Source organism: Antechinus flavipes, chromosome 1 (genome assembly GCF_016432865.1).
Source record: "Antechinus flavipes isolate AdamAnt ecotype Samford, QLD, Australia chromosome 1, AdamAnt_v2, whole genome shotgun sequence".
Lineage (NCBI taxonomy): Eukaryota > Metazoa > Chordata > Mammalia > Dasyuromorphia > Dasyuridae > Antechinus > Antechinus flavipes.
Genome location: NC_067398.1, coordinates 492,995,674 through 493,013,817, shown reverse-complemented (window position 1 = coordinate 493,013,817; position 18,144 = coordinate 492,995,674). Strand labels below are relative to the sequence as shown.

At 34.9% G+C, this 18,144-nt stretch overlaps 1 protein-coding gene across 4 annotated transcripts in view; it reads right to left on the bottom strand.

Moving 5' to 3' along the window:
* The window catches only part of ZNF521 (zinc finger protein 521), a 348,951-nt gene that overhangs the window by 29,622 nt on the left and 301,185 nt on the right, over window positions 1-18,144 (bottom strand). For all 4 annotated transcript variants that reach the window (XM_051970319.1, XM_051970322.1, XM_051970320.1 and 1 more), the window contains 2 exons: window positions 9,416-9,547; window positions 6,375-6,490 (listed from right to left, as the gene is read on the bottom strand). In XM_051970319.1, the coding sequence (XP_051826279.1) occupies window positions 6,375-6,490; window positions 9,416-9,547 (248 nt within the window). The remainder of the gene's footprint in view (window positions 1-6,374; window positions 6,491-9,415; window positions 9,548-18,144) is intronic.

The window sequence follows — 18,144 nt, the reverse complement described above, 5'->3', positions numbered from 1 at the left end:
CAGATCTGATTTCTATGTTACACAAGTGCAAACAAACAAACAAAAAGACCTGGGGATAATATTTAACTATTATTTAGTTTATTTTATATCAACTTGTATAAAATCTCTCTTGCATCAGTTTAAAAAGATATACATATAAATCATAATTTAGTTCTTCAAAAACATAATCAAAGAAAGAATGCTGCAAGTTTCCTATCTTATAATCTCTTGACTTAGGAAAAGCCTTATCACTATACAAAACTGTCTTAGAAAACTAGAGTTTTAGCCTAGTCTATGCCACTAAATAAGTTTGTGGCCATAGATACCTTGTTTAACCTATCTTGGCCACAAAGTCCTCACCCTTTATAAAGCAGGGTTTGAAGTATATAGCTCCTAAAGCCCTTTCAGCTTTAAAATTCTATGATCTTTATCAGTAAATAAAATTTTCCTGTAAAAGAAGGCCAGTCTTTGCCAAGAGAATGAAAATGATTCAATTCAATTTGATCAGCATTTATTAAACTCCACAAAGAATTTATAGCTTAATAGAGGGTATTTGCTATGTTTGTGTGTAGTTGGGTGGAGTGCTGGGAAGAAGAGGAAGGGACAAGATCATAAGTTTTAGAACTAGAAAAGATTATGATGACCATCTAAGTATATCTCCTCATTTTGCAAATGAGGAAACTGAGACCCAGAGAAATTAAATATCTTTTCTCCAAGATCATGCGGGTAATAAATAGCAGAGCCAGAAAATTATTTGAATCTTCTATCATCATATCCATTGCTATTTCCATTGTACAGCTCTATTTTTTTTTAATACTTAGTGCAAAGGAACTTTGAGAAGGGGCAGATCACTTCCAGCTGGGAGAATTGAGGAATAGAAGGTAGAAAGAACCATTTATAAAAAGTAGAAATTAAATCATTAGACGTTTAACTCTTGTGGTCAGTTAGCATTAGGGAATGGTGTGAAGAACATACTTAGCACTTTGACAAAATGTACATTCTATGTTGAATATCAAGTCAAAAATTTATTAAGCAGCTATTTTGTGCTGGGCTCTGGCTAAGTTCTGAAAATACAATACAAAACAACAAATTGTCCCAGCTCTCAGGAAGGTGACATTCTAATTCTAATTCTGAACAACAAAGATTGCACTTTTGATAGAGTGGAAAGTGTTACAAAATCTATGGGTTACAGAGTCAGTAAACTTGGCTTCAAATCCCACCTCTGACAATGGCTACATCAGTAATTTTGTCACTTGAATTCCTTGAGATTCACCTTCTTCCTCTGTGACATGGGATAGATGAAAAATATGGTTTCTCATGTTCCTTCTCATTATAAATCTCTGATCTCAATTTTGATGGCCAAAAGCGTAAGGATAAGATCATGGATAATAAGGGAATATCCCAGAATATTATCAGCTATTCTAATGAAGATTGAATAACTCCCACTGTACTCTCAATGTGCTACAGAGCATTTCATTGTCTATACATTTTTTTTTTTTTGGAGAAGGCAACATGGAATAATAGATAGTTAGCTCATAGTCAAGAGGACCTAACTGGAAGTTGTCAAGAAGACTCTCTTTTACCTATACTGAGCAAATCACAACCTCTCAATTCCCAAGACTATACATTGCAAACTGGTAGTCACTATACACTGGGAAAGGAATGGAGCTTCCTATTCTGAAGGAATCACAAGCAAAACAGGGCTTTTCTACTTTTAAATTGGATACACACAAAATCTCAGATATGGAGGTTATTTAATAGTCATTGTAGTTCTCAAAACAAGTCATAATAATGTATCACATCTTCACCTTGAGCAATCTATCTTACATTCATCCTTTCCTTTGGATTCTTTTGAGATAGTTTTCATTAAAACATGTATTCCTGAAAATCTATTTTGTTTGGACTTTTAGGAATCCAAATAGTCATACCTACTCTTCAAATATGCATGTTTGGGTTGAAATCTTTGCCCAGTGTGATCTGGGCCAAGTTACTTAAATGTTTCAGATCTCAATTTCCCTATTTGTAAGATCTAATAGTTGGATTCATGACTTCTAAGTTTCATGATGAAATTAATTGATCTTCAACATGACATTCTTAAAAATATATTTGCAAAGACTAATTTAGAATGCTGATCAAGTCAGAGCATTCATGTTGAAACGTTATCCACATGATATCTTGATAGACAGGTGATGGAGTCAGAGTACAGAAATAGACATATCTATATCTATATATCTATCTGAACATAAGTATTAATTTTGATTGACTACATATGTTACATTTTCTTTCTCAATGGGTGTAAAAGAGATGGGAGGAAAAGATTTTTTTTTTGAGTTAATGTCCTTTATTTATTTTATTTATTCTGGTGGACAATGATGAGCATTTCAGACGAGGGCAAAGCTAGAAACCTCATGGACTCTAACTCTTAACTCTGTGAACCTCAGACATTGATGGAGAGAGTAATTGCACTCTGGGAACACCCACCAATGAAAAGACAAATTTTCATTGGCTAAAAACAAAATCATTAATTTATGTGTTAAGTCACTGCCACCAAAGTGGATGGATTGCATCTCTTGTTTTGGCAAATACATTTTATTTTTTTGGACTGACATGTTATTTTCCAATCTCAATTAAAAAAAATCATTCACTTAATAGAAATGTGTTGTGTTTTTCCCAGACTTAACATGCCCAGTCTCTACACAGGAGATGAAAAAAAAATCAATATTAAAAAATACATTAATTCTTTCTTCTAACCTTCAATATAACAGTAACTGGAATAATAAATGCAAATGCAGAAGGCTAAGAATTCCTTAGGTTATAACCTTAAATTAAAAAAAACACAAAATCAGGAAATTTAAAGTGAGAACTGATGCTTGATGAGTAACATACAGCAAAGCACAGGCACTATAGCTTATGCCATGCGTGCCCAGGCACAGATACCTGTGCAATACACTGGCCTCAGATGATCAAATTCTCATCTCAAGCTCTTAATTTTGTAGTTCTATAGCAGAAGCTATGTAGACTGATAACACTGGGGATTTATCAGCTCAGCCTTGATTTCTATCCAGACAATGGACATTTGATTTTTAGTCCCGGTGATACCAAACTACTACTGCACCCTCAAGATATAAATCAAGCTAGCATTTTGGCTTATGAGATCAGGACACGTTTGGTTGAATTAAAATGAATGAGTCAGAAATGATTTGAATTGTATTCTCTGCCACTGAGATCATAAGCATTTCTGAAGAGTTGTGTGTTCCCTATTTGAACAGAGTTTAATGAAGAAATAGAAAACAATGACTTCCAAAAGCTATATTCCATAAAACCCTAGGGTATCCTAAGATATCACTGGGGGTTCTTTGAAAAAAAACTGGGGTCCTGATCGATATGTTTAATTATATCTGCTCTATTACCTCTGGGCCTCACACCAAAACTGTGCTAGGGGCTGGGATTCTGGCAGTGGAAACAATGAAGGTTACACATCTCAAAGGGCTAACATCTACTAATAAAGAGAAAAATGAAATTTTACTGGTCTAGCTCCTATATGGAGCACAAAAATTGTATTTTCAACTGCTTATTTTAACTCCCCAGATCCTGTACACTGCTTCAAAGTGAAAGGCAGCATGGAATAGTAGATAGAGGCCAGATCTTGGAATTAGGAAGCCTTGAGTTTGAATCTTGATTCTCATAAAACTAATTGTGCGACTTTGGCTGGACTTTGGCTAACCTTTAATATTTCAGGTAACTTTATATGTCTGTGTTATAAATTGGATTACTTACTGTCTGGGAGAGGAGGTGAGGGGAAAAGAGAAAAAATTTTGGAACAAAAAGTTAAGCAAGAGAGAATGTTGAAATTTATCTATGTTTAAGTCTATGTTACAAATAACTTACCAATGTGCATTGGCAGAAGGAATTTGTATATTAGGTATTCCTTACATGAATTAAATCACAGATTTAGGTGCAACCAATCAATAAGCATTTATTAAACTTATAAGTATATACTAGGCATAGTGAAAAATGATGGGATTATAAAGAAGAAGCAAAAACAGCTCTTGCTTTCAAGTATCTCACATTCTAATAGGGGAGACAGTAAGTACATAAATAGAGTATATACATAAAAATTACATGAGTTGAAGGAAGGTAGCCTGAGAGGAAGAGGGATAAGGGAAACTTAAAAGTGGGGTATGAGCTGAATCTTGAAGGAAGTCATAGTGGTGAGAAGGAAGAACACTACATACATAGGGGATAGCCAGTAAAAAGCATTAAGTTGGGAGACATAAGTCATATGGAAAGATGGGAATATATGTGGAAATTTTATACATAAATAATAAGATCTAGCAGCTGATTGGTCATGCCAGGTAAACAAGAGATTGAGGTTGTAAGCCTGGGTAATGAAAAGGATGATGGTTCCTTAGAACAGAGGTACCAAACTCAGGACTCTTCCTAATTCAGACTGAACTAGACTAAAATGCAGGGAAATGTTTAATAAAATATGTAAAAATACAATACAACACATATAATGTGCATTTGTAATTTTCTAAGTCAATATGTAGGGAAAGGTTTGTATTTGAGTTTGGCAACTCAGTCTTAGTAATTGAAGAATGTAAGAGAAAGATGGGCTTGAAAGGAAAGATACAATGAACTGATATCTATGGAATATCTAGTTTCCAATTTCCAACAGGTAGTTGATGATGTAAGATTAGAGTTCAAGAGAAAAACTAGATGTAGATATACTATTTGTGCAGAGATGCTAATTAAGTCTATCAGAGCTGATGAGCTCACCAAGTAAAAAAGCACATTGAAAAAAAAAAAGAAGAAGAAGAAGAAGAAGAAGAAAAGAACCCAGGTGGAATCTGTGAGATGCTGCAGAGAAGTCAAAAAAGATAAAATTTGAGAAAAAGCCATTAAATATGTAAAAGACCATAACTTTGGAGGGAATAGTTTTAGTCAAATGATCAGGATAGAAACTAGACTACAGAGTTAGAAGAGGATCCTTAATACCTTTAGTTCCCTCTTCTCTCATTCTCTTCTTGAACCTGCTCAGAGTATTTGAACTTAGGTTTTCCTGACTCCAAACTCAGCATTTTATCTGCTGGGCCACCTAGCTGCCCTTGCAGTGGGATCACTTGGGTTAAAATCTTGGTTCTGCACTATGGCAGCTTGGGTTAAGTTATAGCAACCCTGTAGGCCTCATTTACTTTCTCTGTAATTTGGTGGTTTGGACTAAGTAAATGAGAAGATGCTCTCCAGTCCTACAATTGTGATCCTAAACATCTCTAAAAAACAATCAAATTCTATTCCAAAAGTCACATTAACTAAGTCCCCCAGACATTGGACATTTCTGAACAACCAAAGGAAAAATAAAATTGTCAATCGGAGTTTTTTAGAGCAAGAGTTCCATCTAAGTAATTTATAAGATTTGTTTTTCTTCATTTTCCCATTCATTAGTAATCAGAAGATAATAGAATTCTTTTTAGAAATGATAAGAAGCATGAAGATATTAAACTTAATTTTATTGTTAAAACTGTGTCCATAATACGCTATGATTATTGCATTGGTTTACCTATTTTTTCATATATACTTTTATATGTTTTTTCTAATAGAGCCTATTTACATGTAAGTTAATACCTAAAAGGACATAGATTGCAAGTAGAAACTATGATAAATTGATGATACCTTAAACCATTCAGTCACTAATAATCTTATCTCTTCCCTTCTTAAACAAAAAGGGCAATATAATTTCACATAATACATTTTATATGTCTAAGGAGATAAACTGGAACAAGAATTAATATGGCCATTTTACAGATGAAATAACAGAGACAAAAGACCAACATCTGTCTCCACATAATAGCTGTTCAGAATGAAGCCTATGATATGAATAGAGCAACTTTTCTTAAACTCTAAGCAATAGTGAGCTCATTCTACTCAAGAGTAGAAATTAAGAAAACTTTATATTCGCTTCCTTTTTCTGCCTTCTAATTTCAAGTCCCTGAAGGCCAGTACACCTATGGGTACCCTGCTTATCAAAGTGGTGGCTCAATGGGAATTAAGTGAGTGTTAGGGAAAGGGAACCTGATATAAATAGTTCCACAAATTTGACCCTTGCCTCTATCCTACGAGTTGCAGGTCCATTAAAAGACCTGTTCTAGTTCTTTTAGGATTGATGACAGCCAGAGGCAAGATATTTTTGGTTATTTGTTAATCCAAAACCATATTATCTCCTTACACACACACACACACACACACACACACACACACACACACACACACACACACTTCTCCTTGGGGAAGGGGTACCCAGGATGAGTGCTATCATGAATCCAGATTTAAAATACTTCATTTCTTACAATCAAAGAAACCAAATTCAATTTCTTCCCTCCTCATGGGGACATTACCTGCAGCTCTGTTTGGAAGAAAAACTTCTGTGGACATTGTGTGCAGTCATAGATCTTGTCTTCCTGTCCATGGGCTGAGAAAATATGCTGCTGCAACTTGTTTGCTTGGACAAACACTGCAATGATAAAAAGCAGGGTGAACTTTAAGTTATTTCATCTCACAAATGCCTTAAGTCAGTGAGTTTCTAGAGGAGGCCCAGGAGTACGGCTGACACACCTCTTGCTTGAGTTTGACTGGGGCCATGTTACTAGTGAGAGTGAAGTTGCATTTATCCACTGTTGCCTTCTCTTGTTTGTTGAGATGAACTCTACTCTGTGTCTAATTCAATCCAAACAACAGCAAAGGAAAGATTTATAGATGCCTTGCTCCCTACAATTCACTTAAAAAAATAAAGCTGGAAATTGTCAAACGAGCAGCTCTGAGAATGAACAAAAATGACTCATTTCCCAGCAACCCATAGGTTAAGAAAGCCTAGATGCCAAAGCTCTGTTTATTGTATTTGCCCAGAGTTGTAGCTAGCAAACAGTGCTCTATTTAAATGTGTTAATGCTAAAAATTATATCCCACAGCTACTCTGGGGCACTGTCTATAAATGTGAAACACAACGGCAGGTAAATTCTCTTTGGATACTTTAAGATCAACTCTGCCTACACACTGAATGCAAGGGTTTCAATAATATAAACATGTTCAATTTTAATGACTACAAAACAAGGCCCTAAGACTGTGTAACAGTTTACCTAGGAGACATACTATTAATAATTAAATTGTATATGCCAGAGGCAGTGTTTGGGTTGGCAGAACTGACTTCTGATGGATGCCTTGTGCACTGTGACCTAAAAAAAGTTTGCATCTACAATATTAATCTGTATAGGCAGGGAAAGGATTTATTAAAGATGCTGGCATTTGACTTTGACTCCACTTTAATCATTAAAATTATTCTAATTGCAAGCCAACATAAAATATTAGAATATTGTTCTTGTGAGTCATACATTTTAATCACATTTCTCATTATCTTAAAGAACTGCTCAGATTTCTTCTTCCACATAACGTGCTTTGTTCTGGAGGTTTTTTTTCTTTTCATTGTCATTTCTAAAATTCTTCCAAGATCTACTAATACATTTTAGGTTTGATGGCACATCAAATGTCTTTGCTACTGATGAATGCATTGTTGTATCTTTGCCCCATCAGAAAAAAAAAAGAAGAAAGAAGAAAAGGAAAGAAGAAAGAAGAAGAAAAAAGACAATGAAGATGATGAAGTAGAAGAAGTAGAAGAAGAAGAGAAGAAGAAGAAGAAGAAGAAGAAGAAGAAGAAGAAGAAGAAGAAGAAGAAGAAGAAGAAGAAAAATAAAAGGGAGGAAGAAGAGATAGAAGGACAAAAAGAACTAAAAGAAAAAGAGGAGGAAGAAGAAAAAAATTAAAAAAAGAAAAAGGAGGAAAAAGAAGATGATTTTAATATAAATCAGAATCAACGAATCTGCATCTATCTTCACATATTTTGCTACTAGTAAAATATTGTTTTATCAGGGATCTTACTCACTATGATTAGTGCTATTTTGTGAAATTGTTTTTTTCAGGTTTTAGAAAGGAATCTTTGCCCTCAATTTATTTCTTAATTATTTATATCTTAAGATATTCTAGTTTTGGTTTTATAAAATTATTTCTTGTATGTATGTGTGAAGAATATGATAGAATGGGAAAGAACATTAAATTTGAAATAAGAGGAGCCAGAGTTAGCTCTTGAACACTAACTGCCTGTAAGATCATGGGCACAAACTCTCTAGGCACCTCAGTTTCCTCATCTACAAAACGGTGGGGTGTGGAATTGGAGGAAGGTTAATATAGATGGCTTTTAAAGTTCCTTGTAGTTCTAATTCAATGAGGCTATTATCCACTCTAATATGACATTCCTTCCTTAGTAACTCCTACTCCTTCTCTAAAAAGCCTGGTAGGATCCATAGTAAACATGATAACAAAGAAGAGGGTTGACTAAAGGAATGACTAAAAAAAGTTCCTTCTTAGACAAAATAATGAAAGCAGAACTATCAACACTCTCAGGTACCACTGTTAAATGATATAGTGAAAATGACATTTCTTTTAAAATTTATGACTGAACAATAATCTGTACTTCAAATACAGTGAAATAATAGTTGATTCCTAGTGTTTTCTTGTGAGAATCATTTCCTTTCTCTCCCAAAATCAAGTTCTTTAGAAGAAGCAAATATTTTTGGTTTTCTGATAAGTAGAGAGAGATGGACAGAGCTGAGGGATCTTTGATTATCAATGAATCATGCAGATCAATCATGAAAAGGACTCTCCATAAAATGACTCACTTATGGGAGCATACAAAAGATGGGATATCTGGTCACATTTATCCTATAAATTTCATTGTAGTTTCTGGTTTTCTTCTTATAAAGTTAAATGAAAACATTATGAGATTTAATAAAGACTTCCCATTAAAAGAACAAATTTATTTTAAAATCTACTTTTCAAAAACAACAAAAAATGCTTGCATATAAAACAGAGTAGATGCTATCTGTTTTTCGGTCCAGATTTTGAGCATAGCTATTCCGTCTCTCTCCCCCCCTCCCCCAAATGTTCTCTCATTCTTGTATGGAATAGCTTATCAAATTTCTCCCATCTGAAAAGCAGATGTGTGAACAATAGCACCATACTTCTATTTGAACATCTGTGATTAAAATACAGCTGTTTGCAGGCAGCTTTAACCTTGGTGACCTTTTAACATCAAGCGGATAAAAGTGAACAAAATGCGGGTCTCCTTCTGCAATTGGAAAAATGCAAACTTCTGACAGAAGAACTTGAAATGCCATTTGTGCACATTGATGCTTAACCTCCACCCCTATCTGAGGCTTTAAGTAGGCACCGGTCAATAATGCTAATATGCAGAAATCAAACATCTTCCCCCAAATTGACCTAAAGTCATATCTGCAAAAGGCCATATCAATGGGAGGTATGCATTTGTAGCAAAGACATCATGTCGCCCTAAGACACCCCAGAGTTTTCTCAAGCTTGGTTTTCCTACCTGTAAAGCAGACTGGACACTTAAAGGTGCCTCCCATTCCTTCAAAGCTATGTTCTATCAGGTGGCACTGAAGTTTGGCAGGGGAATCAAAGGTCTGATTGCAGAGTTTGCACTCGTGGTTCAGTCCTTCATCTGTGGAAGGAAAGGAATCAAAAGATAAAGTGAAATTTAACCATGTTTGTTTCTTTATGATACAGTTAAGATATTCCTAGCAAACATCTATTTTATGCTTCTCTAATTTGTATGGATTTTTTTCAAATTAAATATATTTATTATTTACCTCTGGATATAAGGCATTGGGAATTTCAATGTTAAAACATTTTTCAAATGGAAAAAAAAAACCTTAGAATACTAAGAAGGTATATCGTATTGTAAGACAAATAAATTTTATTGTACTCCTTATTAAAAAGCATATGTTAGAATACTAGAATTAGAAGTGTCTTTGACTTTAAATATTGTTTTTTAAAGCACTATATACTTTCAGGAGATGACCCAGGGAACCATATCTAAGACATTCAAAAAGTAGATAGTGAAATTGTTATATTTCTCAGTGCAAATTTCCTTATATCTGGTTCTCTTTGCTAAAGGAGAATAGATATTTTCTGTGGTTTCCTTCCCTATTCTACTCTTCTGCTTTTCGGTCCTTTACCAGAATTCCTTGTTTTCTTAGCCAGGGAGCTCTGAAAATATCTGTTTCTATTCTTAGTATGAGGTTTCTTGTAGTCTTCCTAAGATTATTGGCCCTCTTTCCTATTCCCTATATCTTCAGGTTGTTTTTAACCATTCTGAAATGAGTAATATTAAGTACTTTTCTGAGTTCATTTCTTCCTTTACATTTTCAAATTCAATCAGATTCAATTTAGATTTTTTTTCCCCCTGAAATTCTCTTATCCACTACATTTTCATTCTAGATATCTCTTCACTAGCTCTAAGTATTTCCTGCTAACTTAGGAACATTTTCTATTAGATGGATGGGTTTAAGAGTTCCTAGGTAAGGAATTAATTATATACTCCAATCCTGATTAAAAAGGATCAATTCCCTAAGCAATGTTTAGAAACTGCCTTCCTGAATGTTTTGTCTTGCATGTAGAAGAGATATAGGGTTTGTTGAATGAAAAAATGAATGAATGTTAAAGTAATAAAGTTCATCAAACAATAATCTGATAGAACAAAAAGACCTAAATTACTGAGGCATGAAGTCATATTGCAAACATTGTCAGCCTAAATATAATATAACTAGAAGATAGTACTGCCATTTGGAACCAATACATGCTTTTAAAATTTTTTAGCATATTTTTGAGTCTCCTATATGAAATTTTTCACTTAAATTTTGGGAAGAGAATATATTTAAGTGAAAGATCTTTGCTGTTTCCAGTTCCCACATTCTACTTATCCCAAGCAGAGCTACACATATTTAGCATGGCAAATCAAATAAATTTTACCCAAGTTTTGCTCTTAGATAGCATTTTGTAATATTCTAACCACTCTTCTTTATAAAAGTAATTTTCCCAATTCTTCTGACATAGATTTTCTTTTGATTAAAATCCTTATACTGTCTCCTTCCCAAGTCCCATTTTAATTTATTATCATAAACAATGAAAATCAGTGGCATTGGAAACACCTTTATTGAGAGACATTTAACCCTTGTCTCTTGGTTTTCTTCTGAAAACCCACGTGTGAACAAGCTGCTCCCTTTTTTATGCTACACGACTGTTAGCGACTCTACGAAGGAACATTTACAGTGAAATCTTCTGGGGGCAAAGCAATGAACTACATAGACACATTGTATGGGTAACATGTCCACATGCAAACATTTCCTTCTTTCAGTTCACAGGAAACATGATTTTTTTGTAAATGGTGAGCCAACTGGTAATGCTAGCATCACAAAATCCCAATTACAAAATGACTTCTTATTAGCTAAGTAGGAGTAGAATCATTCTATTTGTATTCCTCATCTTTCTTCTCACACAAGTAGGAGTCTTTAGAAGCAGAGGATTGGAATTCATAAAAAGAGAAGCAAAGCACTAATTAAGCCACCCGGTACTGTCTACATTTCCAAGACATAAAAACCCACTCTGTATTTGGGTGGCACAGTAAATTCCTTGATTATAATTATGTAAGAGGGGTTTTAATTGTGCATACTGAGATGACAAGGGGGTAATACAAAAAGCCTTAAGGATTATACATGATCAAGAGGTTTTGGTCCTTTTTTCCCCCTAGAGTCAAAAATAAAATATTACCTTCTTTTAGAAATTGAAGAATATATGGGATGCTGCTGTATATTAGGTAATTGGGTCAGTAAGTTAATCAGGAGCAGTATTAGTGGTACTGAAATGAATTTCTATTTCCCATATGCTGCATATTATTATTTTGGTGTAATTATGGTAACCCAAAGCTTTATTTTTTTTCTCAATCAAAACTGTTGCTAATAACATAACCATATTCTCTTCACTTATATAGAGAGCAAACCCCTTTTCTTTGTAGACCATTTTTATGACCTAGCTAGGATTTAAGCAATCATCATCTAGTGAGCAACACTAGAACTCTCTTGTTTGTAGTGACCATGGAAATTCTAAATGTAGATGTAGAAATGTGGGCATATGTATGCACATACCTTCATACATACATGTGCATCTACATGTATAGATACACATATATAGACATACACATATACATAAATACACACTCCCTTCCAATACTAAGTTATGGGCATCCTCCTTTGTTAGGGAAGTCATTGGTATTCACATTTTCAATGTGATTTATTACTCATGAAATATGAGAGCTGGAAGGAGTGACTCTTTATCTTCTTCTTTTGGACTGTGGTAGTCTATCAACATCCTTCCTAAAATATGGCACCCAGAATACAACATTCCAGATGTGATGTACTCAGAGTATAATCAAACGAAACTATCATTTTCCTATATTCTGTTCACAATAGTTCTATTGAAATCATTTTTTTGGTCAACACATTACATTGGCAAATCATTGTGAACTTGCAGCCTACCCTGATGTTCTGATCATTTTTATGTGAATTTCTGTCTAGTTATGTATTCTTATCATGAACTTAGGTGATTGATTTTCTTGAACCCAAGTTTGGGGCTTTGACTCACAAGATGGGCACATAGAGCACTGTGAAGACCTCTTCATTATCTGTTAGATTCTTCCAGTGCTCATCTGCCTCTAAACTATCATGGTAAATATGAGTAAAGTGTTATAACTGATTTTTGCATGTCCAGTTCACCCAAAGCTGGTTGTTCTGATACAGTGGTGTGATACATGATCACAGCAAACAAATCTGAAAATAAAACTACAGAAGACACACAGCAAATGTTTGTAATACACACACATGAAACAATATTCTGATAATGAAAAATATTTGATGAGCTGTAAAAATACTTTTGATATCCATCTCTTGAAAAACACTGTATTCTTTTAAAATATCTTTGATATCTCTATCTTATCTTTCCTTTACCTTTTCCCTACTTTCCACCATGTAGGAACATGTATCATTGATTATAGATAATATTTTAAAAAATTAAATGAGGGACTTCAAAAAGTTATTATTCTATAAGTGTGACAAGTCTATATTCATTCATATTTGAGAATATTTTTGAAAATTAGCTCTAAGAAAAACATATCTGTTTACTTTGGCAGAAATATGCTTCTGTATTATTCTGGACACACATTAGCAGGAACTGGGATAAAATTCTGCATCTTATTTTCCCTAAGGATTCCTAAAAATCCTGATAAATCTAGTTAAGTCTGGTCACTCTTTCCATTCTCATATTAGCTTTTGTCTGACCTTATTCCTGCTTAGCAAACAAGATGCACTAGGACAAGTATTAGGGCCTAGAACCAAATTTAATTTTAATTAAAAGATATTCACCTAGTGACAAATTCAACAGTTCCTTTTTCAAGGAAAATTGACAAGAAATACTGGATCAGAATCTAATAAGCCATTTTATTCAGTTTGGAAATCTTTCTTTTTGATATCTATATAAGAACACACATAATAAATATGGCATACATACATAGATATCTCAGAAAAAGTGCTAAACAGCTTTTAAAAATTCAATCAAAATAATCATCTGCTTTTTAGGAAGGTGGTGGTTGACAATAATTGGAAAATGCTGTCTCACTCATTTATTAAAGTGAGATTCAGAGTCAATTCATTTAATAGCCATTAAAATATTCTATTAAGAGGGTTGGTGCAATTCTACAAGAGTTATATGTAAGAAAGAAATAATCCTATGGAATCTTAAAAAAAACAAAACAATAACAACGCCCAGTTTTTGGTATCAACTTTTAAATACTTCTAACCAAACTAGTATAAAAACAGTGACTGACCAGAAGGAGGAAAAAAGGAAATTACAGTTCAAGTAAATTACATGAATGAAAAGAAGGAAATTAACTTTTCAAAATCAATTTGTATTTTTCTAGACCAAAAACTGCCTTTTGTTGTACTCTGAACAGGTCTTTGTATATATAGGGGTGTGTGTGTGTGTGTGTGTGTGTGTGTGGACTTGTAGATATAGTTCTAAATAGGGGTAAGGAGTAAATAACTAAAATCCCTTCCAAATCTAAAATTTTTGACCTTATGATTTAATACCCACTAAAGTGAAACTAGAAACAAACACTATCATATTTTATGAACAGGCGATCTTAACAGCCTTTCCATGGGTATCCACTTTAAGCTATAACAGAAGATGATTTTGACATAACTGAGAAATTATTTTACTGTCTGCATGTAGAAGTCTCAGCTAAGTTAATTATTTCCGTTTGTTAATCCTCACTCAGGTGATACATTTGTACATAAATGTAAACAGGAATCAATTCTACATAGAAGAGGTTGATAGTAATGTAAATATTTACTCAAATATTAAATGTTTCAATGGAGAGAGGCAGAATGTAATTGAGGTGCAATCCATTACCTTAGTAGGAGGCTTGAGAGTCAGCTATAAAACTTGAAACTGTAAGAATAAAAGCCCACTCTCTTCTAAAGCCAATTAAAAAGGGGTGGATTATTTCTACCCCTCTGACTTCTGAAACCTGGGCTTGCACATCTGCTAATTTGCTACTTTTATTGCTGGGAAAACCGATAAAATTGTTACCATTTGGATGTTCACGGACAACTCAAGTTACAAGCTCAACATGGCAATTGTTAGTTTAACAGAAGACACTGACATTTCAATATAAGCTTTAAACAAGAGAAACCCTTTAAGCAGCCTCCAGACTGTATGTCCCATGTTTATGCTCCTTTTCCTTCAATAAAAACAAAAAAACCTAGTGCGGCTACAAGCAAATGTTCAGTGGTTGACTTACATGCAGCTGTTATCCCAGTAACCACTGGGGGCCCCCTTATATTGTCTGATCAACACTACAGCCATTACGGAGGACCAATTTGTAACGGTTTATAAGTAGGACTCTTTCTCTCAGTTACCCCCGAGACTGTCCAGAAGGGTCCTTCAGCCTCTTACACTGCATAAATCTATAGGCTAAGGGCCAAAGATATAAACCCCTCCTGGTAAATCATCATGTGGCAGGGTCCATACTTAAAAGCTCTGATCAGAGTGGGAGTAAACTCTGCCCTCAGAATCCAAACACAGGAATAAGATGGCCTGCAGTTGCTGTAATTTTCCAGTTACAAAGAGTGTACTACTCTAGCTTTGTGTATTTTTTTCCCTTTCCATAAGAAAACTATGCCCTAAACCAATTTCTTTTCCCCTTTCTACTTTGCTTCTCTCTTCTTCCCTAAGTTAATTTCCTGAGCACACATTTATAAGCCAGAGGTCTGAGGAGCAACAAAGAAAAGCCACGGATGACAAAACTAAGCCCTCGGCTACAATGGCTCACCCTAGAAAGCAGGGGAGAGAAATCGGCCACAGAACTGTGCTGTAATTTGCCATGTTCACAACCATCAAATTCCTTCTAGGTTCCCACATTCCCGCCACTGTGGTTTGTTGTAGGAGCCTATTGCATATATTTCACAACTGCAACATAAACAGAGAAAGGTGCTAATTTGGCAGTGGAGAATTTCATTCAGATTTCAAAGCCTGCTACAAGAGATGGGCTTCCCCAGCCTCCAAAGTAAGGAATAGTTGGAGGGTACTGGGTAGCATGCTAACTTTCCTTCACACCTGTTTAAAAACACTGAACTTATTCCTCTGAAAGAGAAATATGGAAAGGATGGTGCCTGAAAACTGACACTAACACCTTATTCCAGTGTCTCTCCCTGGGAACCTCTGCTACTTTCAAGTTTTTCTGATTATATCACAGAAAACAGGAAGCACTGTGCACTGAGATAGGCTATGGCAGAATATGAAATATGAACATAAAAACATTGCCATGAGAGCTGGTAATCCCCAATTCAAATGAACACCAGTTTCTAAAAACAATACTCTCAGCACTGGAAGTTCTTATGTCTAGCAAAAAGAAATAAAAAAGAGAGCAGAAGGATATTTTGTCCACCAAGTCTTCCTTCAGTTCCTATTTCAGGGAGTTAGAAAAGGTTTGAGTCAGAATTGAACTCAATCACCATATTGGGGGTTTGAGTTTGTTGTTAAGCTTTATTTTAATTTATTGTCACCAATATACCAAAGGACTAACTACTTTGAGTCTTTTTTTTTTTTTTTAATTCAAAGGCTCTAATATTGACACTATAGTTTCCTGCTTTGGACTTCTCACTATCAGCAGGACTTGGGTAGAAAATGATTCAATTGGGGTAGCCTGCACTGTACCCAGCAGATTTAAAAGTGCCTGGGGGCTGCCTAGAGCCCCATAAACATCAGCAGCTTGGAAATTAGTGGGAGGTCCAGGTGGGTAAGGATGGGAGAATCAGGATGTGGGATTTTAGCTTCTCTGAGATGCAATATCATCCAGTTCCTTGATGGCTTCTACTGGTTGTATGGAATACTTACTAGAAGGTCTCTTTTTTCTTTCTCCCTTTATTTATATATTTATTTATTGGAAAGACAACACTAGAATATTATTCATAAAAAATAGACTGATCTTCAATTTGGGTGACCAACAAAGACTTCAGAAAGAAAGTAAAAAGAACATAGAAATGGCAGGTGAAATAAAGAAGGATAAAAGATACCCTCTGGGTCTGATGAAGATGTAAACAACTACAGTTTTGTTTCCCTCCTCTATTCTGCATTCCATCCCTCCCCTATGCTTTTAATCCAAATCTTAAGCAGCTTGAAATCTAGATCTCTGAGAAAATGTCAAGCCAGCAAATAGTATTCATCTTGAGGGCTTCTTGTCTTTTGTCCTCACTCCCAAAGTTACATCTTTGATTGTGTAGTGCAAAATGCACTGTATTTGAAGTCAGAGAAAATGTGTTTTAATTTCTGCTTTGCTACTTAACAACTGAGTGGCCCTAAGAATGATTTGTAAATCGGGGCCCTCAGTTTCTCCATATAAGATGATGGTAGGGAACTCAATGATCTCTATGTTCCTACCAGCTGTGATATCCACAACTAAGGCATTACCAACAATACCACATGTTCCCATATTATCTCTTCCTCTCCTCATGACAGATACAGACTTTCCTCAGTTTCAAAGGAAAGTTCAACGTTTGGGTGTTATCCCCTGGAGAGTAAATCACCAAGAAGAAGAGAGTGGCTCAATGTAGGCATAGAAGTCCTTAATAGGATAGGAATCAATTAAAGTAGAAGTTTATTTCTCTGGAGTAGTTTTAAAAATTAGCTCTGTTTGTAAGGAAAAGCTACTGTCTTACATCTTCATGTATTTCTGTATTTCTATATTTCTGTCCAAAGTAAAGGATGAATTTCAGTTCAACAACTATTGACATTTTTGCTTAGCTGCACTCACACTGGCAACATGTAGCAAATTCCTTTCATTAAGTGAATCATAGTGCTGCTTTAATTTTTGCTAAAACAGAATTTCTTAATGCATTAAGAAAAATAGTAATAAAAAAGAATCCTTTACTTTTAATTAACAAACTACGTATTGGATTATAGTGTTGAAAAATAGCATGTTTCAATTGAATAAGGTGAAATTTAAATCTAGTGGATGCTCTATCTACTGAATAACAGTGGTTGGTAGGAGAGGAGGGCAGCAAAGGGCATCTAACTATCAAGAGAGTGTTCAAGAAATGAGCAATGGGGTTATCCACCAATTTATGGGATATGCATAATTTGCTACTCCTGAGGTCTAGCCTCCCTAGAAAGTGACAGTGCTGAGATTAAAGGGATATGGATAGGTATTAGAACAGTGGTTTCATTAGTCTAAGAATCACCTAGGTGAGGAAACTTGCACCTTCCCTGAAACATACAGTCAAGAGACTTGCTTGGAGAACTATCAGGGTAAATGAATTATGCAGAATCACACAGTCAGTATGTGTTAGAGGAAGGCCTTGAAACTAGGTCTTCTTGGTTTCAAATCTGGTTCCCTATCCCCCATGCCTTGCTGCCTCTCATCCAAGTGATGAAAACTAAATTAAAATTCTATGATCTTGCCAGTTGTTTGAAAAGATGGTTGCATATCACTCATGCACCAAGATTCAACCATGTAATGCATATCATTATGCAACTAATTTAATCATGAAGCTCCATTTTAGCACTTCATTGAAATGGGCTCAAAAGGATTGACACAAACATAAGCTCTGAAGATGGATGCAAAATGACTGCTTCCTGGGCCCACTTGATTCTGACCACAATAAGATGAAGTCATGTGAACACAAAGTATGTGTTCTGCATCCAAAGGAA